The sequence below is a fragment of the Nerophis lumbriciformis genome, linkage group LG04 (assembly GCF_033978685.3).
Source record: "Nerophis lumbriciformis linkage group LG04, RoL_Nlum_v2.1, whole genome shotgun sequence".
NCBI lineage: Eukaryota > Metazoa > Chordata > Actinopteri > Syngnathiformes > Syngnathidae > Nerophis > Nerophis lumbriciformis.
The window spans coordinates 4,924,127-4,949,535 of NC_084551.2; the positions used below are offsets into that span (position 1 = coordinate 4,924,127).

General features: G+C 39.7%; 1 protein-coding gene across 5 annotated transcripts in view; it reads right to left on the reverse strand.

The window, feature by feature from the left end:
- The window catches only part of ddr1 (discoidin domain receptor tyrosine kinase 1), a 199,205-nt gene that overhangs the window by 94,587 nt on the left and 79,209 nt on the right, over positions 1-25,409 (reverse strand). For all 5 annotated transcript variants that reach the window (XM_061947702.2, XM_072912946.1, XM_072912947.1 and 2 more), the window contains one exon: positions 17,264-17,366. In XM_061947702.2, the coding sequence (XP_061803686.1) occupies positions 17,264-17,366 (103 nt within the window). The remainder of the gene's footprint in view (positions 1-17,263; positions 17,367-25,409) is intronic.

A 25,409-nucleotide genomic window follows, 5' to 3' on the forward strand; every position in this document is an offset into this window, starting at 1 on the left:
AAAGAGTTTGATGTGAGAATAAATCTAAAGTTAAAATATAGGGTAGAAATGCAGTCTTGATTTTCAAAATGTTCTTTCAAGGCTTGCATGTCTACATTAAAACATTCTTCTTCATACTGCATTAATATATGCTACTTTTAAACTTTCATGCAGAGAAGGAAATCACAACTAAAAAAATCACTAATATTTTCATACGGTGTTGATGTGGAACTTTTTGCCATTTTGATGGTGTGGACGTGTGGCACCGAAAAGAGATAAGCGTCTCGACAGACGTCACAATATTTGAACAATGATGACGAAAACTGTTGTCTCTGTCGTGTCAGTGTGTCGAAAATTGTTAAGCGCTTATTTTTTTATTTGATTTTGTGCGTGGCATAGATTTGCCGTGCGCAGAGGACGCTTGAGCAGGCGCGCACCTTAGCGGCTGTGCTAGCATCACAGCTAACGTTAGCCATGCCGCTACCTCGCTCCCTGCTGGGAGAGGACGTATACGTATGTGACGTATGACGTGAAAGTATGTGACGTATGACGTGACAGTATGTGACGTGTGTAAGAAGGTGCGCTCGCTGTCTGTGAGAGGGAGACACAGGAAAGAGTGAGAATAGCCTGGCGTGTAATGCCAGCAGCTAAAAGCAACTGCGTGAGAATTGTGGATGTGTTGAAGGTGTGCTGGAAAATGCGGAACGAAAATTAGGGAGCAGCAGAAAAGTGGAATGTATTATTTAAATAGGTGCGTTGGAAAACACGGACCGGAGTTTTTTTTTAAACTGGATCTGGATCGGCATTTTCCCATGCCTTGCTGATACGCAATTTTTGGCAAATATCGGCAGCCGATCCGATACTAATATCGGATCGGGACATCCCTAATCTGAGCCAACACAAAAATTTATGAAAATGTACACCATTACATTTTGCGATTTTAAATATATCTCAGAGGTCCAACAATGGTGTTTTGGAAGAGTGTTGTGGAATTTTGTACAACCCACAGGGAAAACTGTAATTGTGTCTGTAGCTTTAAGGCTAATGAGCTGCATTTGTCCACACCTGTCTGTGACAGTTTGTTTCCAAGAAGCAATTGTGTGCACGTTATGCACTTTTTACATACACAATGCATCTCTGTATTTGTAATAAATGCCGCGCATCCCATCAACATAACATCGAAGAGTGGGATATGAGGTCACAACATTTAGCAACACTAACATGCATACTTGCCAACCTTGAGACCTCCGATTTCGGGAGGGGGGGGCGTGGCTAAAAGGGGAGGAGTATATTTACAGCTAGAATTCACCAAGTCAAGTATTTCATATATATATATATATATATATATATATATATACGTATATATATATATATATATATATATATATATATATATATATATAAACAAATGCTTGACGTTCAGTGAATTCTAGCTATATATATATATATATATATATGTCTTAATAAGGTTATCCAAAAAATAGTGCTCGATACCGTAGTAGAGCGCAATATATGTATGTGTGGGGAAAAATCACAAGACTATTTCATCTCTACAGGCCTGTTTCATGAGGGGTTCCCTCAAACATCAGGAGATTTTCTCCTGATGATGGGGACCATCACTTATGGTACACAATAAGTATGAGAAAATGTATAGCATGCTTTATATATATATATGTATATACATACACATATACCGTATTTTCCGCACTATAAGGCGCACCTAAAAACCACAAATTTTCTCAAAAGCTGACAGTACGCCTTATAACCCGGTGCGCTTTATATATGGATAAATATTAAGATTCATTTTCATAAAGTTTCGGTCTCGCAACTTCGGTAAACAGCCGCCATCTTTTTTCCCGGTAGAACAGGAAGCGCTTCTTCTTCTACGCAAGCAACCGCCAAGGTAAGCACCCGCCCCCATAGAACAGGAAGCGCTTCTTCTTCTACTGTAAGCAACCACCCGCCCGCATAGAAGGAGAAAAAGGGCGCAGATATCACCGTACGTTTCATTTCCTTTGTGTGTTTACATCTGTAAAGACCACAAAATGGCTCCTACTAAGCGACCGGGATCCGGTTCATGAAAAGACGCAATCTCTCCATCCGCACACGGATTACTATTTCACAGCAACTGATATTCCTGTGAACCGCACTGTGGATACAACGGGAGCACGTACGGTGAATATTCGCACCACAGGGAATGAGAAGTCATCCTTCACTGTGGTTCTAGCTTGCCATGCTAATGGCCAGAAACTTCCACCCATGGTGATATTCAAAAGGAAGACCTTGCCAAAAGAGACCTTTCCAGCCGGCGTCATCATAAAAGCTAACTCGAAGGGATGGATGAAGAAAAGATGAGCGAGTGGTTAAGGTAAGTTTAAGTTTACGCGAAGAGGCCGGGTGGCTTTTTTCACGCAGCTCTGTCCATGTTGATATACGTATGTTTGTGATTGCACATTTGCGTACATTTTGGGAGTGAACAGAGTTGTTAGAACGCTGGTTTTTAATATATTATTAAAGTTTGACTGACCTATCTGACTGTTTTTTTGACATTCCTTTAGCGCAGTTAGATGCGGCTTACAACACCGGGCGGCTTATAGGTGGACAAAGTTTTGAAATATGCCGTTCATTGAAGGCGCAGCTTTTAACCCAGGGCGCCTTATGGTGCGGAAAATACGGTATATATATATATATATATGTATATATATATATATATATATATATATTTATTTTACTATATATATATATATATATATATATATATATATATATATATATATATATATATATATATATATATATATATATATATATATATATATATATATAAATTGTATTATATATGTATGTATATATATATATATATATATATATATAAAAAATAAATACTTGAATTTCAGTGTTCATTTATTTACACATATACACACACATAACACTAGATGGCAGTATTGTCCTGTTTAAGAGTGTCACAACATTGCTGTTTACGGCAGACGAACTGCTTTACGGTATACAAAAACGTGACTACTGTTGTTGTGTGTTGTTGCCGCGCTGGGAGGATGTTAATGAAACTGCCTAACAATAAACCCACATAAGAAACCAAGCACTCGCCCTCCATCATTCTACAGTTATAACGTGATTGGGCAGGTATGCTGGTTATATTGTGAATTTCGGGAGATTTTCGGGAGAAAATTTGTCCCGGGAGGTTTTCGGGAGAGGCGCTGAATTTCGGGAGTCTCCCGGAAAATCCGGGAGGGTTGGCAAGTATGCTAACATGCCAATGTGAGCTACAGTGCTAACATTAGCCACATTTTACAGCAATTTGCTTAAGAAAAACTAAATGATTAAAAACTTACAGCTTCCATGATGGTAGATGACTGATGGATAATTGGCAAAAATTTATTTTAAGGTATGTCTTGAAGCTTTTTTTTTTTTTTTTTTTACATAACTGTCTCTGCGTAGAGCAGGTGTGTCAAACTCATTTTAGATCGGGGGCCACATGGAGGAAAATCTACTCCTAAGTGGTAAAATCACGGCACGATAACTTAAAAATAAAGACAACTTCAGATTGTTTTCTTTGTTTAAAAATAGAACAAGCACATTCTGAAATTGTAAAAATCCTAATGTTGTCGTTTTTTACAATTACCGTACCTGTTGCAGTTAATAGTATATATTTTATTTGTTGTTATTTATATTTTCTGAATAAATTATGTGATAATGTTCATCAGTCAACTCCATCCATCCGTCCATTTTCTACAGCTTGTCCCTTTTGGGGTCGCGGGGTGTGCTGGAGCCTATCTCAGCTGCATTCGGCCTGAAGGCGAGGCACACCCTGGACAAGTCGCCACCTCATCACAGGGCCAACACAGATAGACAGACAACATTCACACTCGCCATTGGTGTTAATTTTCAATCTATTAAGATAAAAGAATTATATCAAAATCAAATTACAGTATGTTATTTATGTACTTTGATCATTTTCCTCGACTAACATGTGGTTTATTTTGTACATGTGTAGCATCATCTACAAAGATACAAATAATTGCTATTATGACAGCACATTTAGAACAGCGGTTTTTTTCATTCAAAAATTTCAAGGTCATTTTTATACACGGGCCAGATAAAACCTGTTCGCGGGCCTGATCCGGCCCTCGGGCCATACGTTTGACACCCCTGGTGTAGAGCATACACGCAGCGGCCTTATCAAGCTACGGGTGGGTCATATGCGGGTTCAAGTCCAGGCGGCTTTTTTCTTTGACGTCAAGTGTTTGAGTGCCCCTTCCCTCAAAAAGTGGTGCACTGCAAACAAGAGGGAGATAAGGACCACTCCCCAAACTATAACTACAACAATAAGCCTAAACATAATATTCCATTAAATACCTTTCTGGAAGTATTTTAACACAGTCCTTGTATTGAATCTTAGTTTTCTGGTGTGGCTAATAAAATGTCCGAATTACACAAACAAGTCAATAGTATCTGTGGACCCGGTACCGGTCCGTGGATCGATTGGTACCGGGCCGCATAACAAATTAAAAAAAAAATTAAAAATATTAAAAATTTTAAAAATATATTTTTTAACTAAATTAACATAAAAAACACAAGATATCAATATAGATTAATACAGCCTGCAGGGATATAGTCCGTAAGCCCACATGATTGTATTTTTTTATGGCCAAAAAATATTCAAAAAAATACAAAATAAAAATACTCTTCACCCCCCCGGTCCCATAGTCCCAAATTTTCAAGCGTTGATCGGTCCGCAGTTACAAAAAGGTTGGGGACCACTGGACTATGGTACACAATAAGTATGAGAAAATGTATAGCATGCTTTATATATATGTATATACATACACATATACATACACACACACACATATATATATATATATATATATATATATATATATATATATATATATATATATACACACACACACACACACACACATATGTACATACATTTATACACATTTACACATTACAAATACTGTACATACATATACACACATACTGTACATACATATACACATACATATACTGTATATACAGACATACATACATACATATACACATACATCATACTTGCCAACCCTCACGGATTTTCCGGGAGACTCCCGAAATTCAGCGCCTCTCCCGAAAACCTCCCGGGACAAATTTTCTCCCGGAAATCTCCCGAAATTCAGGCGGAGCTGGAGGCCACGCCCCCTCCAGCTCAATGCGGACCTGAGTCCGCTTTCCCACAATATAAAGAACGTCTACAGTAAAGCAGTCCGTCTGCCGTAAACAGCAATGTTGTGACACTCTTAAACAGGACAATACTGCCATCTAGTGCATTTGATGAAAGCACTTTTGTGCGTGCCACACAGCAATGCATCATCAGAGAGGGTGTTCAGCATGGTTAGAAAGATAGTGACAGAGAATAGAACAAGGATGGACAATTCAACCCTTAACTCAACAATGAGTAGATGAGTGTTATGTGCGTGTATATGTGTAAATAAATGAACACTGAAATTCAAGTATTTCTTTTATTTATATATATATATATATATATATATATATATATATAGCTAGAATTCACTGAAAGTCAATTATTTCTTATATATATATATATATATATATATATATATATATATATATATATATATATATATATCCATCCATCCATTTACTACCGCTTATTCCCTTCGGGGTCGCGGGGATAGATATATATATATATATATATATATAAATATATATATATATATATATATATATATATGAAATACTTGACTTGGTGAATTCTAGCTGTAAATATACTCCTCCCCTCTTAACCACGCCCCCGCCTCAACCCCCCCCGCACCCACCCCCCGAAATTGGAGGTCTCAAGGTTGGCAAGTATGACATACATACACACACATACATATACACACGTGTGTCTGTGTGTGTGTGCGTATTTGCTGATGTTTGGAATACAGAGACTTGAGAATGATGCTTTTTAAGTTTAATAAATTGAAGTCATTAACATTTGTCCTTTTGCTCACTTGACCTCATTTACCAGACATAGCCATGTGACATTTGCATGTCATCATGCTGTCAACAGCCTCCTTTTGTAACATCTGCATTCAGATTGTATACGCTAACACACATCCCAGTCATGGCAGTGTGGCACTCTCAGAAGTTGCCTGCCGTGTGCAATCCATCACAGTAAAGTGTGGAGTCTGAATTAATTTAGCAAATGTTTGAACTGTCGGGTGGCGAGTTGGCAGATTGAATGTGATGATGACTGCGCTCTGCTTTGAGGGCGCAGCGAAACAGCGGAGATGAAGAAAAAAAAAAAAATACATAGTAGGACTATGTAAGGCCCGAAATGTGAAACTTCAGCGAGGCTTCAGAAACAATCTGCCAAAATGCTCAGTGTGCCATTTTATTACGCTGACAGGATAGCTTTGTGAGAGTGCCAAAAGAAGCCACAGAATCCTTCTGGAGGAACCAGTCAAATACACAGTACACTTGTTGCACATGATGGTGCACAATCGACTAAAGACACATTCACACTTGTTTAGTTTGGTTCAAAGGAACATTAGTGCATCTGCTCTGCTTGTAAACTTTACTTGGTCAAGTGTTAATGCGATTATCACCAAATAAGTGGACCGAGACCAGGTCTCTGCCCGCTTGCAAGTGTGTTGAATTTCAAATCTACACAGATCAGAGACAAAGACCAGAGTTAAAATGACAGCAAAACGTATGCAGAATTTAAAAATATGTAATAGAAAATGCATTGGAAGAGTTGTCTGCTATGTTTCCCTGTGTGTGTGACGATAGTGTTAAAAGCTTTCTATAAAATCTAAGCAGGTCATAGCAGAATATAAAATAACCTATCTATTTATGAACGTAGCAGACGGCAATTTGGTTGAAATATTTAAGTTATGTCCAGGCCCGGCCCTAACCAATCTGGCGCCCTAGGCAAGATTTTAGGTGGCGCCCCCCCACATCGGCAGTAAAGTGTATATACTCACAAGAAACTGAATAGCTTTGTCTTCGACCTTTTTTTTTTACTTACAACTATACCTAATATATAAAGGGGTGGAAAAGTGACTATTACCTGCAGGGCAAACATTAAATGATAATGATAAATGGGTTGTACTTGTATAGCGCTTTTCTACCTTCAAGGTACCCAAAGCGCTTTGACACTACTTCCACATTTACCCATTCACACACACATTCACACACTGATGGAGGGAGCTGCCATGCAAGGCGCTAACCAGCACCCATCAGGAGCAAGGGTGAAGTGTCTTGCTCAGGACACAACGGACATGACGAGGTTGGTACTAGGTGGGGATTGAACCAGGGACCCTCGGGTCGCGCACGGCCATTCTTCCACTGCGCCACGCCGTCCCTAGCTAACCAGAAGGCAATAACAATGTAAACAAAAAACACCTGCTTAAAAGATCTAATACAAATGTCCCTGAGGAATGTAAGGTGGGAGTACTGTAATTACCTAACGTTACATTATTATTTTCCATAACAATTTAGCCCCCTCCACAATATTAACCCGACGTTAAAACAGAACTAGCTATTTATTGATTAGCAATTGCCGAATCATGTAACATTAGCTTAATGCTAAAAAGCCAGGTTACTATCACATTCTGTAACAGACAAATAATTTCATGTAGGCTAACGTTACCTACCTGCTACCTCCGTCTTTTCTCGTTTCTCCTCCTCTTCTTTTCTCTTTTTTCTTCCCTGGGCACCTGACAGTTTTGGCCGTTTTTACACTTGTGTTGATTTTTTGATGTGGTGACGTCCAAAAAGAGTCATGATACGGGAAGGGAGGGGGCGCACCGTGCGGGGGGAGGAGGAGGGGGGGGGGGGGGCGTAATGTTGTAACAAATAGTATTTCTAATAAATAGGCTTTACTTTGCATTTTAATTAACGTGGGATTATTTTTTGTATTTAGAAATAATAGTACCAACTTTTTTTTTTCTTTTTTTTTCTCCAACATTTGTGGCACTGGCGTGGCGCCCCCTGATGGACGGCGCCCTTAGCATTTGCCTATACGGCCTATGCCACGGGCCGGCCCTGGTTATGTCCCATAACATGTCATGAAAGCTGAAAAACCAAATTCCTGCAAGATCTAGACCAGGGCCCTCATGTAACAAGCTGGCTAACACACAAAAACCTGGCCTACGCCCTTTTTCACGGCATATATGAGATGGATCGAGACTGACATTTACGTGGAAATGTGCGCTGCCTCACGCCAACTTCATTTCTGCCGTATGCACATTCCTACATGCTGTGGATACTTCGGCGACACACAGAGGTGGTCATTCGGGCTTTGCCAACATTTAATTTGAAGGTAGCGGGGGTTGTATATTTTAGCGTCCCGGAAGAGTTAGGGCTGCAAAGGGTTCTGGGTATTTGTTCTGTTGTGTTTATGTTGTGTTACTGTGTGGATGTTCTCCAAAAATGTGTTTGTCATTCTTGTTTGGTGTGGATTCACAGTGTGGCGTGAAGTTCTAACAATGTTAAAGTTGGTTATACGGCCACTCTCAGTATAAACTGTATCGCTGTTGATGAAGTATGCGTTGCATTTACGTGTGTGTGCGTACAGGAGCCGCTCATATCTTGTGACTGGGCGGGCACGTTGTAAGAAGGGATGAAAAGCGGACGTGACGTCAGCTCGTGGAGGACGTTATAAGCAGTGCCTGTAAGGCACGCCCCCAAGACTGTAGAATACGAGATATAATGACTGATGAACACCTTCGTTCGATAATGAGGGTTGCTTCAGCTCAAAGCCTGAGCCCCGACATTAATGAACTAGCATCCAAGACAAGATGGCAGGTATCTGGCTTGGGCACATCAGATTAGATCAGTGTGTTGCAAACTGAGCAGTTTAAAGTCCTGAATGGTTGGTATATTCATTATTTTATTTTCAAATTTATTAGCCTGTGGAAAAAGTTAATGTTGATATTTACATCAGAAGTCTGCAAATAGAAAAGAGGCATTCCATTTTTATTTAAATTGTATTTGAAATGCCATTGATATTTTTTAATTATTATTACTATTACAGGTAAAAGCCAGGAAATTAGAATATTTTGAAAAACTTGATTTATTTCAGTAATTGCATTCAAAAGGTGTAACTTGTACATTATATTTATTCATTGCACACAGACTGATGCATTCAAATGTTTATTTCATTTAATTTTGATGATTTGAAGTGGCAACAAATGAAAATCCAAAATTCCGTGTGTCACAAAATTAGAATATTACTTAAGGCTAATACAAAAAAGGGATTTTTAGAAATGTTGGCCAACTGAAAAGTATGAAAATGAAAAATATGAGCATGTACAATACTCAATACTTGGTTGGAGCTCCTTTTGCCTCAATTACTGCGTTAATGCGGCGTGGCATGGAGTCGATGAGTTTCTGGCACTGCTCAGGTGTTATGAGAGCCCAGGTTGCTCTGATAGTGGCCTTCAACTCTTCTGCGTTTTTGGGTCTGGCATTCTGCATCTTCCTTTTCACAATACCCCACAGATTTTCTATGGGGCTAAGGTCAGGGGAGTTGGCGGGCCAATTTAGAACAGAAATACCATGGTCCGTAAACCAGGCACGGGTAGATTTTGCGCTGTGTGCAGGCGCCAAGTCCTGTTGGAACTTGAAATCCCCATCTCCATAGAGCAGGTCAGCAGCAGGAAGCATGAAGTGCTCTAAAACTTGCTGGTAGACGGCTGCGTTGACCCTGGATCTCAGGAAACAGAGTGGACCGACACCAGCAGATGACATGGCACCCCAAACCATCACTGATGGTGGAAACTTTACACTAGACTTCAGGCAACGTGGATCCTGTGCCTCTCCTGTCTTCCTCGACTCTGGGACCTCGATTTCCAAAGGAAATGCAAAATTTGCATGGTTGGGTGATGGTTTGGGGTGCCATGTCATCTGCTGGTGTCGGTCCACTCTGTTTCCTGAGATCCAGGGTCAACGCAGCAGTCTACCAGCAAGTTTTAGAGCACTTCATGCTTCCTGCTGCTGACCTGCTCTATGGAGATGGAGATTTCAAGTTCCAACAGGACTTGGCGCCTGCACACAGCGCAAAATCTACCCGTGCCTGGTTTACGGACCATGGTATTTCTGTTCTAAATTGGCCCGCCAACTCCCCTGACCTTAGCCCCATAGAAAATCTGTGGGGTATTGTGAAAAGGAAGATGCAGAATGCCAGACCCAAAAACGCAGAAGAGTTGAAGGCCACTATCAGAGCAACCTGGGCTCTCATAACACCTGAGCAGTGCCAGAAACTCATTGACTCCATGCCACGCCGCATTAACGCAGTAATTGAGGCAAAAGGAGCTCCAACCAAGTATTGAGTATTGTACATGCTCATATTTTTCATTTTCATACTGTTCAGTTGGCCAACATTTCTAAAAATCCCTTTTTTGTATTAGCCTTAAGTAATATTCTAATTTTGTGACACACGGAATTTTGGATTTTCATTTGTTGCCACTTCAAATCATCAAAATTAAATGAAATAAACATTTGAATGCATCAGTCTGTGTGCAATGAATAAATATAATGTACAAGTTACACCTTTTGAATGCAATTACTGAAATAAATCAAGTTTTTCAAAATATTCTAATTTACTGGCTTTTACCTGTATTCCTGTGACTCCAGCGGGCAGCAGCACAAGCCTATAGCGGCACCTCCAAAACTGAGGAGCCGATTCATATTACATAATTTTTATATGAAACTCTAATCTGAATGAACAAATTAATATTTAATATTTATATTGGGGGTAATCACTGTCAGGAATGTCTGCAAAAGTTTAACGTTTTATTGCAGCGACTATCTTTTCAAACGTGGTGCATTACATTTTCCGGCGCACTCGTCTTTTTGGCCACGCACATCCATCTTCTTCTTAACCTTCCTGACCCAACCATTTCTTTTTTATTTCAGCAAGTGTTCAGTTCTCGGAGACAAAGCAATGACAGCTGGCTTTCAATCTCAGACAAGAAACAAGCACATCCTACTGGGTCCTGATTGGTCAGAGCGTGCAGCGCTCAGTCACATGGCTATTTTCAATATGATTGGGCCTGGGCGGGGCCGGGGTCACACCACTGCGGTCAACTGCAAATTAATTGCGATGTAAAAAAATAAATGTGCTTAGATTTGTACGTGTGCACAATTGAATATATCTGAATTTTTTTTTTTCCCAACTTTTTTTATTGGCATTTTCAAATAGACAGAAAAAAGTGCAAGTCGAAACAGTACAATTTTAAAGTCAGTAAATGATTCACACCCTTTCCCTTAAAACCCAAACCACCCACCCACCCACCCCACTCAGGTCCCACTAACGAGGGACAAATGGCACAATTATATTGTTGGAATAATTGTTTGTAAGTTATCACAAAAGAAACGTTGTATTATGAATGCTGTCTTTCGAGGCCTAACAAGAGGAAGAAGGCTCGTAAAACTCCACTGTGATTTCAACACGGACAGATGGCAGGATCTGCTCAACTTCCAGAGGAACTCTCTTTGAAGTGTTAAACGAACTCTCTCTGAAGTATTTCACAAACTCTCTTCCAACTGTTTGGTGACCGAGGTCAACGCTGTTTACGACCCGCTGCCCTCTTGAAGTCACTGTGGTCAGGAGACGGGAGGGGTTATCCATTGTCCTCCAACACCTGCCCCAGCTGGATCCAGGAAGAGCCCAAGCCCGAGAAATCCTCTTCTTGGACTTCAAAGCGACCGAAAACAATGACTGTTTTAAATACTTCCCATTCCTGCTGTGACATATGTTGGTGCGTGAACATGGAACATCTGAATTAAAAGAGGAGACGAAAACCTTCTTCGTCAGAGCGTGGTGCAGGATTGTACAGAGAGTGCAGTGGCCATGTCTCTCCTCAATTGAGTCCAAATTGAATTCTGTCTCTGTTTGATTCCTTGCCTTTTGTCTTGTTTAACAGATGTCCTCAGTGTTTGAACGTGACATATATAACAAGTAAGACGACAAAGACAGACACATTCTCTCACACACACACACACACATACGAGGCCAGAGACAGACAGATATATATAAAAAAATATATAATAATAATAAAATAAAAATAAAAATTAAATAATAATAATAATAATATATAATAAAATAAAAATAGAATAAAATAATACTAATAGATAAAAGGGAGATTATTCCTCATCTGCGTCTGGGCATAGGTCAAGAGAGATGACATACAGCAAAAAAGGACTCCATGAGCTTTCAAATGCTTGAGCCGAGCCTTTTAGCAAAAACCTAAGTTTTTCCAGTTTTAGATTGTAGAGAACCTCTCTAATCGAATATATCTGAATTTTTACTTGCATACGTTGTTTTCTGGATTTGAACATGCGTCCATTTTTAGGAGGAAATCTACTCTTGCCCCCGCCAGGGGGACAATTTTTTAACCACCCCAAATTGAAATACCATTGAGACCCTAATAATATTCATCTATTTATCTGTATGTGCCAAGCTAGTTGTAGCAAATAAGGCGCTAATACAACCATGCCGTAATATTTCCTGGTCAAACGGTTTACTCCTTCAAGCACTACTGCCACCTATCTGGAAGCTTGTGTATAGTTCAAGCAAGGACCAAAGAGATGGTCATTGACTTTCGAAAGAGTAAGCCTCCTCTGATGCCAGTTATGACAAAGGGCGACACCATCGAAGCGGTCCAGGCTTATAAATATCTGGGTGTGCATACGGACAGCAACCTGGAGTGGTCCGTAAACGCGGACACACTATTTTCATTCTTTTAATGCAGGGTTTTTCCTTTGTTCAAAATTGCGTGGCGTCAGCCTCCAGTTAATTTTGTGCCGCCCCCCGCCAGAGCGATTGATATCGCTCAACACAGCTGTGTTGATTGAGCGATTGATTGAGCGATTGATGTCCCTCTACGGCAGCTACGTATTTTAACTGCAGTTGCAGCGTTGCGTCACTATAGAGGCACTACAGGTAAAAGCCAGTAAATTAGAATATTTTGAAAAACTTGATTTATTTCAGTAATTGCATTCAAAAGGTGTAACTTGTACATTATATTTATTCATTGCACACAGACTGATGCATTCAAATGTTTATTTCATTTAATTTTGATGATTTGAAGTGGCAACAAATGAAAATCCAAAATTCCGTGTGTCACAAAATTAGAATATTACTTAAGGCTAATACAAAAAAGGGATTTTTAGAAATGTTGGCCAACTGAAAAGTTGAAAAGCTCTATGGAGATGGGGATTTCAAGTTCCAACAGGACTTGGCGCCTGCACACAGCGCAAAATCTACCCGTGCCTGGTTTACGGACCATGGTATTTCTGTTCTAAATTGGCCCGCCAACTCCCCTGAGCTTAGCCCCATAGAAAATCTGTGGGGTATTGTGAAAAGGAAGATGCAGAATGCCAGAACCAAAAACGCAGAAGAGTTGAAGGCCACTATCAGAGCAACCTGGGCTCTCATAACACCTGAGCAGTGCCAGAAACTCATCGACTCCATGCCACGCCGCATTAACGCAGTAATTGAGGCAAAAGGAGCTCCAACCAAGTATTGAGTATTGTACATGCTCATATTTTTCATTTTCATACTTTTCAGTTGGCCAACATTTCTAAAAATCCCTTTTTTGTATTAGCCTTAAGTAATATTCTAATTTTGTGACACACGGAATTTTGGATTTTCATTTGTTGCCACTTCAAATCATCAAAATTAAATGAAATAAACATTTGAATGCATCAGTCTGTGTGCAATGAATAAATATAATGTACAAGTTACACCTTTTGAATGCAATTACTGAAATAAATCAAGTTTTTCAAAATATTCTAATTTACTGGCTTTTACCTGTATATTGACAGCAGTGCACCGGAAAGACCTGAAGCATCTAACGAAGAAGAAACAGAACGAATCGTGTTTTTTCCCGCTACTTGGTGCATAACGTTGACCGCCGTAACAAGTGGATTTCTGCCATACAGACCACGAAACGGAGGGATCACTGGACTCCTACAGAACACTCCAGACTGTGCTGTGAACATTTAGTCTCTGGTAAGTGAACACAGCTAGTAGTGTTAGCTTTGTTTCCAACCTTTTGTGACTAATTATAAAAGATCGATTGACTGAAGAATTTATTAGAAATTTGCGTAGGATCAGGTAGTTTCATGATAGTACAGATTGACTGGTACAAGGTCAACTAAAAGGAGTTACCCCTAGAAAGCATTACAAGCATGTCTATTTAAAAAAATAAGTTTCCTCTGTGTCAGAGTAACGTTTATGTTTTTAGCGTTGCAGATATGGCAGGCAAAATCAGCCACTACTTTAAAAAGCGATCTCGCGAGTAGGAAAGTCAAGAGTCCAGGTGAAACAGAGCAGAGAAATTAACGTAACAGGCAGTTAAAATGTAATAATTCATGGTGGTGACAAAATGTGGAAATTTGGTCCACAGAGCGCTTGAAGGCTGCTTTTAAATCATCTATGAGTGTCTAAAGCAAAAGTGGCCCCACCACACAAGCTATGAGCCCATCATTCTCTTAAGCAAGCGCTTAGGCCACAGGTGTCAAACTCAAGGACGGGGGCCAGATCATCAATATTTTCTCACTAAATGTAATTGATTTTTTTCATTTTGACAGAAAAAGTATAAGTACTGCTTGAAATTGCATGCCTTTTAAACTTTAATAGTATCCATTATTGCAAAAAATATTACAGTATATTATCATACTTTTCAAACGTTTTTTTGTCTAAATAAAAATAAATACTTAAATATCTGCTTGACTTATGATTTTACAGCAAACTACCCATCAAATCAATAAAAATCACAATACATTTTACGGTGTTCTTTACGGCATATTACTGTAAATTGGGAAAAAAACTACCATTTTTTTGCGTAAAAATTCTGGCGCATGGTCAGGATTGTACCATCTCATTTTGTTCATAAATAAAAATAGAATACTCGAAGAAAATCAATATGGATACAGAGCTAATGTTTCAACTTCGATGGCTTTAATTGAAATTACAGAAGAAATTACCAATGCTATAGATAATAAAAAATGTGCGGCAGCAGTTTTTATGGATCTAACTAAAGCATTTGACACAATTAATCACAATATTTTAATCAAAAAACTAGAACGATATGGCATCAGAAGGTTAGTCTTAAACTGGATAAGAAGTTATCTAATGAACAGGAAACAATACGTGAAGGTAGGCGAACACACCTCTACAACGCTAAATATATCCTGTGGTGTACCTCAGGGATCAATACTAGGACCCAAATTATTCAATCTATATATAAATGACATTTGTAAAGTTACAAAAGATTTAAAGTTAGTATTATTTGCGGATGATACAACAGCGTTTTGTTCAGGAGAGAACACACAGAAGATACTACAAATAATAACAGAAGAAATTAACTAATTAAAAAGATGGTTTGACAAAAACAGACTATCGTTGAATCTCAGTAAAACTAAAATAATGCTATTTGGTAACAGTAGAAGAGAAAGTCAAACAAATACAAATAGACGGAATAGAAATTGAAAGAGTAAATGAAACCACATTTCTAGGTATAATGATTGATGATAAATTGAACTGGAAATCTCACGTAAAAAAAATACAACATAAAGTAGCAAGAAACACGTCAATAATGAATAAAGCAAAACATGTTCTAGACAAAAAATCACTTCATATTCTCTACTGCTCACTAGTGTTACCATATCTGAGTTATTGTGCAGAAATATGGGGAAATAATTACAAAAGTACACTTCATTCATTAACGGTGTTACAAAAAAGATCAGTTAGAATAATACATAATGTTGGATATAGAGAACACACAAATCCTTTATTTATTGAATCAAAGATACTGAAATTCTACGACATAGTGAATTTGCAAACAGCTAAAATGATACACAAAGCAAACTATAACCTGCTACCCAAGAATATACAACAATTCTTCTCAAAAAAAGAGGAGAAATATAATCTTAGGGAGAAATGTAATTTAAAACATTTGTATGCACGTACAACACTTAAGACCTTCAGTATATCAGTATGTGGAATTAAATTATGGAATGGATTAAGCAAAGCAATCAAACAATGTACTAATATGATCCACTTCAAGAAACTCTTCAAACTTAAAGTGTTTACAAAGTACAAAGAAGAAGAACCATGATAAACATTCTGAATTTATTTAACTCATCCATTCTTTCATTCTTTCACTCACAAAATAATCTTACTTATTTCAACATATGAAATGTAACTTACTTCACCAATTATCATTTATTTACTTATTTTATTGTGATTACTTATGGAGTATATTGTGAATAAATTGAGAACAGGAAGTGAACAAAAGTTTTAGCAACTGTTATGTAAAAGGAAAGGGGTAGGATTAAATAAGCTCTGCTTCTTCCTACTCCTTTTCGAACATGTTGAAAAGAGAAACTGGAGATTGTGATGTATCAGGTTGTATACTTGCATGTTCGAAATAAACTCAAACTCAACTCAACTCTCTGCCTCATTTTGAGCCAGGAAAAACCCTGTTTATTGTGTGAGCCACGAGAGATACCTGAATTGTATCAAAGGGGATTATTAAAGTATCTAAGCATGAAAAATAACACTAACACTGGAAGTGCCCCTGCCTCTCACAGGCCCCATAGGGCGGTCTGCTTCACTATTTAATAAGTACTAATCTAAACAATAACAGCAGATTACAGCAGTAAAAAGCAATCATTAACAGAAGTATCTCAGTTTTGGTAAACCCCGCTTTTTGCGGTATTCATTAACATTTTTCACAAAATGTTTGCAAGGTTTTTGTATACCTTCTTTTATCTACAGGCAAATATTGTGCATAACAAACTTGTTTCTGTGGAGTACAAAAACAAAAAATCCTACGCATTGGTAACTCAGTCTCTGTGCTTTGTTAAGTAAATACCACTGCAAAATATATCACCGTGGTTACAAAAAAAGTTGCTAGTGCCAGCACTTTGCTAAAGGCGAAAAACACTAATGAATTCAAGAAAGAACATGAAAGTACAAAGGTGGCATGCGTGTGGCCCTTTCCTCCTCTCCCTTGTCAACAAAAGTCTTCCATAAAAGGTAGAAATTATCTTAAATGTTTATTGATATGTATAACACATTGTTGTCAGCATGTAAAACTATACAAATTATCTATAAAATGAAATTGTTATATTAATTTTGGGTGTAAGGATTTGCATTATAGTAAAAATGTAGGTTTTTTCACAATTTGGTTTTTGGACTATCCAAAATGGATAACTAACACAAATAAAAAAGGTACCACTGTGTTTTCTCAAACCTACTGACCTGCCATGCTTGGCCTCGGTGGAGTCGGACCAGGCGCTGGAGGCAGTGATGTCAGAGTCTGGGATGCTGCCATCCTCCATCCCCAGGGCGTAACGACACTGAGCTGCCAGGAGGAAGGAGACAGGAAAGGACAAAAGATGTAAAGTAAAAGAAAAGCGAGGGGGAAAAAAAGACATGAGCAACATTTTTTATTGTCATTGAGCTTTTGTGCAGGAGGAACTTAATATTCCCAATAAATGTCAGCCGGCATCATTTGGTCACGGAGCATTTAGTTGTTATGTCATTGTTGGGAAAACTTCCGGACTTTTTGGCGGTGAGTGAGCGTCACAGGCACGAAGAGGAGACAGGAAGAATTCCAAGCGATCGCAATAAATTTACTGGCGATTTCCGAACCCTGCTCATATTTATCTTGCAGAGGAAAATACAGGTAAAAGCCAGTAAATTAGAATATTTTGAAAAACTTGATTTATTTCAGTAATTGCATTCAAAAGGTGTAACTTGTACATTATATTTATTCATTGCACACAGACTGATGCATTCAAATGTTTATTTCATTTAATTTTGATGATTTGAAGTGGCAACAAATGAAAATCCAAAATTCCGTGTGTCACAAAATTAGAATATTACTTAAGGCTAATACAAAAAAGGGATTTTTAGAAATGTTGGCCAACTGAAAAGTATGAAAACGAAAAATATGAGCATGTACAATACTCAATACTTGGTTGGAGCTCCTTTTGCCTCAATTACTGCGTTAATGCGGCGTGGCATGGAGTCGATGAGTTTCTGGCACTGCTCAGGTGTTATGAGAGCCCAGGTTGCTCTGATAGTGGCCTTCAACTCTTCTGCGTTTTTGGGTCTGGCATTCTGCATCTTCCTTTTCACAATACCCCACAGATTTTCTATGGGGCTAAGGTCAGGGGAGTTGGCGGGCCAATTTAGAACAGAAATACCATGGTCCGTAAACCAGGCACGGGTAGATTTTGCGCTGTGTGCAGGCGCCAAGTCCTGTTGGAACTTGAAATCTCCATCTCCATAGAGCAGGTCAGCAGCAGGAAGGATGAAGTGCTCTAAAACTTGCTGGTAGACGGCTGCGTTGACCCTGGATCTCAGGAAACAGAGTGGACCGACACCAGCAGATGACATGGCACCCCAAACCATCACCCAACCATGCAAATTTTGCATTTCCTTTGGAAATCGAGGTCCCAGAGTCTGGAGGAAGACAGGAGAGGCACAGGATCCACGTTGCCTGAAGTCTAGTGTAAAGTTTCCACCATCAGTGATGGTTTGGGGTGCCATGTCATCTGCTGGTGTCGGTCCACTCTGTTTCCTGAGATCCAGGGTCAACGCAGCCGTCTACCAGCAAGTTTTAGAGCACTTCATGCTTCCTGCTGCTGACCTGCTCTATGGAGATGGAGATTTCAAGTTCCAACAGGACTTGGCGCCTGCACACAGCGCAAAATCTACCCGTGCCTGGTTTACGGACCATGGTATTTCTGTTCTAAATTGGCCCGCCAACTCCCCTGACCTTAGCCCCATAGAAAATCTGTGGGGTATTGTGAAAAGGAAGATGCAGAATGCCAGACCCAAAAACGCAGAAGAGTTGAAGGCCACTATCAGAGCAACCTGGGCTCTCATAACACCTGAGCAGTGCCAGAAACTCATCGACTCCATGCCACGCCGCATTAACGCAGTAATTGAGGCAAAAGGAGCTCCAACCAAGTATTGAGTATTGTACATGCTCATATTTTTCGTTTTCATACTTTTCAGTTGGCCAACATTTCTAAAAATCCCTTTTTTGTATTAGTCTTAAGTAATATTCTAATTTTGTGACACACGGAATTTTGGATTTTCATTTGTTGCCACTTCAAATCATCAAAATTAAATGAAATAAACATTTGAATGCATCAGTCTGTGTGCAATGAATAAATATAATGTACAAGTTACACCTTTTGAATGCAATTACTGAAATAAATCAAGTTTTTCAAAATATTCTAATTTACTGGCTTTTACCTGTATATGTTGAAGTAAAAAAATCTTGTGTAGTATATTGTTTTATTGCATGCTGTCCTCTCTCTAGACTCCTATTAATCTACTTGTTTAATCTCCTGTTAATAGCTGCTTACTTTCTGCTGTAACGTGGTTCTATATACATTTCTTGAACTTTATTAAGTACTTATTTATTGTGTTATTTAAAACTGGTTTAGTGGTTCGCTTAACTATTAGAGGTGGGGGAAATAATCAATTTTTAGATATATCCTAATTCGAACATGGACTATTATAAAATCGATCAGGAATTGTCCATTTTTAATCGATTTTTTTTTTTTTAAAGTAACCCAGACAGTTCTAAAGTTTGGCTGATTGCAGCGAGCACTCTCACAAAGAGATCTGACCAGCTCCTTTGTTATAGGGCACTTATGTTCCAGTTTTGCACACACTTTCATTAATTTAATAAATGTGGACATTAATATAACTGTTTCTTATTATAAATGCACTGTTTTTTAAAGTTGCAAGTGATAAAACACTTATTTAGTGATAAAAAAAAAGATATGTAAAGCTGCATCAATTTACATAAATGAAAGATGAATTAATAATCGATTTTTAATCGAATCGTAGCTCCATCCATCCATCCATCCATCTTCTTCCGCTTATCCGAGGTCGGGTCGCGGGGGCAGCAGCCTAAGCAGGGAAGCCCAGACTTCCCTCTCCCCAGCCACTTCGTCCAGCTCTTCCCGGGGGATCCCGATGCGTTCCCAGGCCAGCCGGGAGACATAGTCTTCCCAACGTGTCCTGGGTCTTCCCCATGGCCTCCTACCGGTCGGACGTGCCCTAAACACCTCCTGAGGGAGGCGTTTGGGTGGCATCCTGACCAGATGCCCGAACCACCTCTCGATGTGGAGGAGCAGCGGCTTTACTTTGAGCTCCCCCCGGATGACAGAGCTTCTCACCCTATCTCTAATGGAGAGCCCTGCCACCCGGCGGAGGAAACTCATTTCGGCCGCTTGTACCCGTGATCTTGTCCTTTCGGTCATAACCCAAAGCTCATGACCATAGGTGAGGATGGGAACGTAGATCGACCGGTAAATTGAGAGCTTTGCCTTCCGGCTCAGCTCCTTCTTCACCACAACGGATCGATACAGCGTCCGCATTACTGAAGATGCCGCACCGATCCGCCTGTCGATCTCACGATCCACTCTTCCCTCATTCGTGAACAAGACTCCGAGGTACTTGAACTCCTCCACTTGGGGCAGGGTCTCCTCCCCAACCCGGAGATGGCACTCCACCCTTTTCCGAGTGAGAACCATGGACTCGGACTTGGAGGTGCTGATTGTCATCCCAGTCGCTTCACACTCGGCTGTGAACCGATCCAGCGAGAGCTGAAGATCCTGGCCAGATGAAGCCATCAGGACCACATCATCTGCAAAAAGCAGAGACCTAATCCTGCAGCCACCAAACCAGATCCCCTCAACGCCTTGACTGCGCCTAGAAATTCTGTCCATAAAAGTTATGAACAGAATCATAATCAAGTCGGGAGGTGTCCAAAGATTCCCACCTCTAATTAGTATGCCTGCTCCTGGCTGGCTTTCAGTGTGGAACATGTTTAGCCTCATCTTCCAGTGCTGATTGATAATGATACTAAAGATACTAAGACATGTAGTTTATTTGCCTTAATGGAGGTAATTATTGTTAGCTTAGGTGAGCGGCTCCACACTGTGTATGGAAACACACCTGTCAGCCGAGGGGCTAAAAATAAATAGTGTCATATGGGATCGGCATTAATCGGCAATGACAATCACGTACTTTTTCATGAAAATCGGCTAATACTGGTCGCCAATTGATTGCCACATCCCCACTTATAACCCCTTTTGCATGTTTGTTGCAACTTTTGTCTATTTTAATAATGAGCAGTACAATGTAACGACTACTAAAACTATTTACTTTTCTCACACAAGAACTGTATTTTAGTGTTGACGACAAAAATGCAGATTCATCCTGGAAAAGGCTTCCTGGGTTTCCCAAACTGTCGGGCCACTGTTGAATTATTAAATGGCCGAAGCAAAATGCTTAATTATTTTATTAAACATCATCCACAACAAAACATTTTTCTAGGCTAATGGCTTTTTGTTTCACGTTTGTTGTCATAATTTTATGTTCCTTAACATTAGTTTATGTACAGTACATATTGATGTTACGGCAATACATGATCTTCCATCCATCAATTTTCTACCGCTTGTCCCTCTCTGGGTCGCTGGAGCTTATGTCACTATTTCAGCAAAATTAGTTTCCAGGTAGGAAACTGTAATCCAGAGGTGGGTAGAGTAGCCAGAAATTGTACTCAAGTAAGAGTACTGTTACTTTAGAGATTTATTACTCAAGTAAAAGTAAGGAGTAGTCACCCAAATATTTACTTGAGTAAAAGTAAAAAGTATGTTGTGAAAAAACTACTCAAGTACTGAGTAACTGATGAGTAACATACACACACATATCATATATATATATATATATATATATACACATACACACATATACATATATATATATATACACATACACACATATATATATATATATATATATATATATATATATATATACACACACACACACACACACACACACACACACACACACACACACACACACACACACATACATACATATATATATATATATATATATATATATATATATATATATATATATACACACACACACACACACACACATTACCTGATTCTGATGACTTGCATTGATTGTAATCAGACAGCAGTGCTTAACGTCCACGTTTTCAAATGCAGGAGAAAAAAAGTTCCTCCTTTCTGTCTAATACCACATGAAAGTGGTTGGTTTTTGGTATCTTATTTGTCCAGCTTCCATATTCGTTTTCACACACTTTACAAGAAATACATTGGCGGCAAACTCCGTAGCTTGCTAGCTTGTTTGCGCTGGCTTTTGGAGACTCTTATTTTGAAAGCGCAGGCGCGATGGAGCGGCACTTTTATTGTGAAGACAGGAACTGTGCAGTCAGTCTTTAGGCTTGTGACGGGATGTACGTTTGAAATAAAAAAGGGTCTTTTTTCCTTCACACTTTTGATTGATTGATTGGAACTTGTATTAGTAGATTGCACAGTACAGTACATATTCCGTACAATTGACCACTAAATGGTAACACCCCAATAAGTTTTTCAACTTGTTTAAGTCAGGTCATGTGACCGCCTGGCTCTGTTTGATTGGTCCAACGTCACCAGTGACTGCATCTGATTGGTGGAACGGAGTCAAACGTCACTAGTGACTGCATTTTATTGGTGGAACGGAGTGAAACGTCACAAGTAACGCAGGCACTTTGAAGGTCTGTCTGACAGACCAAAACAAACAAAGCGTGCATTAACAGATCGATAAAAATTAGTAGCGAGTAGCGAGCTGAATGTAGATAAAAGTAGCGGAGTAAAAGTAGCGTTTCTTCTCTATAAATATACTCAAGTAAAAGTAAAAGTAAGTTGCATTAAAACTACTCTTAGAAGTACAATTTATCCCAAAAGTTACTCAAGTAGATGTAACGGAGTAAATGTAGCGCGTTACTACCCACCTCTGCTGTAATCTAACTATAAGAAATCATGCTCACTGAGCTCAAGTCTTGAAAGATTAGTGGATGTCCCACATGAAGCGGATCAAGCTCTGGATTTTTGTGCCACTTTTGAGGCCAACATTTTTCAGGTCAAATTCCAAATTGTACAACCTAAGAGAAAATACAATGGCACATTGTAGAATGCAAACTTCCACCAAAGTGGTTAGCAAAAGTACTATTTTTTGTTTGTTTGTTGGCTGGTCTATTAGTTAGCTACTTCCTGGTTTATGAAGGATTGTGTAAAATGTTAGAACTAAACGGTACCTACATTCTGAGTTGGACTGTTCCTTTAATGTCAGTGACAAATGACGTCTCTCTTAGTAACTAGCTAAAAGAGAGGGACAAATGACCTGCTCAGTGGCCTTGTGGTTAGAGTGTCCGCCCTGAGATCGGCAGGTCGTGAGTTCAAACCCCGCCTGAGTACCGTATTTTCCGCACTATAAGGCGCACCTAAAAACCACAAATTTTCTCAAAAGCTGACAGTGCGCCTTATAATCCGGTGCGCCTTATATATGGGTTAATATTAATATTAATTTTCATAAAGTTTTTTTCTCGCAACTACGGTAAACAGCCGCCATCTTTTTTCCCCGTAGAAGAGGAAGTGCTTCTTCTTCTACGCAAGCAACCGCCAAGGTAAGCACCCGCCCCCATAGAACAGGAAGCGCTTCTTCTTCTACTGTAAGCAACCACCCGCCCGCGTAGAAGAAGAAGAAGCGCGCGGATATTACCGTACGTTTCATTTCCTTTGTGTGTTTACATCTGTAAAGACCACAAAATGGCTCCTACTAAGCGACAGGTTTCTGGTTCATGAAAAGACGCAATCTCTCCATCCGCACACGGACTACTATTTCACAGCAACTGCCTAAAGATTTTCAAGAAAAGCTGGCTACTTTCCGTGCATATTGTAAAAACAAGATAGCTGAAAAAAAGATCCGGCCAGAGAACATTATCAACATGGACGAGGTTCCACTGACTTTTGATATTCCTGTGAACCGCACTGTGGATACAACGGGAGCAGGTACGGTGAATATTCGCACCACAGGGAATGAGAAGTCATCCTTCACTGTGGTTCTAGCTTGCCATGCTAATGGCCAGAAACTTCCACCCATGGTGATATTCAAAAGGAAGACCTTGCCAAAAGAGACCTTTCCAGCCGGCGTCATCATAAAAGCTAACTCGAAGGGATGGATGAAGAAAAGATGAGCGAGTGGTTAAGGTAAGTTTAAGTTTACGCGAAGAGGCCGGGTGGCTTTTTTCACGCAGCTCCGTCCATGTTGATATACGATTCCATGCGCGCCCACATCACGCTGGTTTTAATATATTATTAAAGTTTGACTGACCTATTTGACTGTTTTTTTGACATTCCTTTAGCGCAGTTAGATGCGGCTTACAACACGGGGCGGCTTATAGGTGGACAAAGTTTTGAAATATGCCGTTCATTGAAGGCGCGGCTTATAACCCAGGGCGCCTTATGGTGCGGAAAATACGGTAATACCAAAAAGACTATAAAAATGGGACCCATTACCTCCCTGCTTGGCACTCAGCATCACAGGTTGGAATTGGGGGGTTAAATCACCAAAAATGATTCCTGAGCGTGGCCACCGCTGCTGCTCACTGCTCTCCTCACCTCCCAGGGGGTGAACAAGAGGATGGGTCAAATGCAGAGGACAAATTTCACCACACCTAGTGTGTGTGACAATCATTGGTACTTTAAAGGGGAACATCATCACCAGACCTATGTAAGCGTCAATATATACCTTGATGTTGCAGAAAAAGGACCATATATTTTTTTAACCGATTTCAAACTCTAAATGGGTGAATTTTGGCGAATTAAACGCCTTTCTATTATTCGCTCTCGGAGAAAACGTGACGTCACATCGGGAAGCAATCCGCCATTTTTTCAAACACATTACAAACACCGAGTCAAATCAGCTCGGTTATTTTCCGTTTTTTTCGACTGTTTTCCGTACCTTGGAGACATCATGCCTCGTCGGTGTGTTGTCGGAGGGTGTAACAACACGAACAGGGACGGATTCAAGTTGCACCAGTGGCCCAAAGATGCGAAAGGGGCAAGAAATTGGACGCTTGTTCCGCACACTTTACCGACGAAAGCTATGCTACGACAGAGATGGCATAGAAGAATATCGACCCTAGCTTCCCTGGCCTGCTGACATCAACTCCAAAACTTGACAGATCAGCTTTCAGGAGACGAGAGCGGATGAGGGTATGTCTACAGAATATATTAATTGATGAAAACTGGGCTGTCTGCACTCTCAAAGTGCATGTTGTTGCCAAATGTATTTCATATGCTGTAAACCTAGTTCATAGTTGTTAGTTTCCTTTAATGCCAAACAAACACATACCAATCGTTGGTTAGAAGGCGATCGCCGAATTCGTCCTCGCTTTCTCCCGTGTCGCTGGCTGTCGTGTCGTTTTCGTCGGTTTCGCTTGCATACGGTTCAAACCGATATGGCTCAATAGCTTCAGTTTCTTCTTCAATTTTGTTTTCGCTACCTGCCTCCA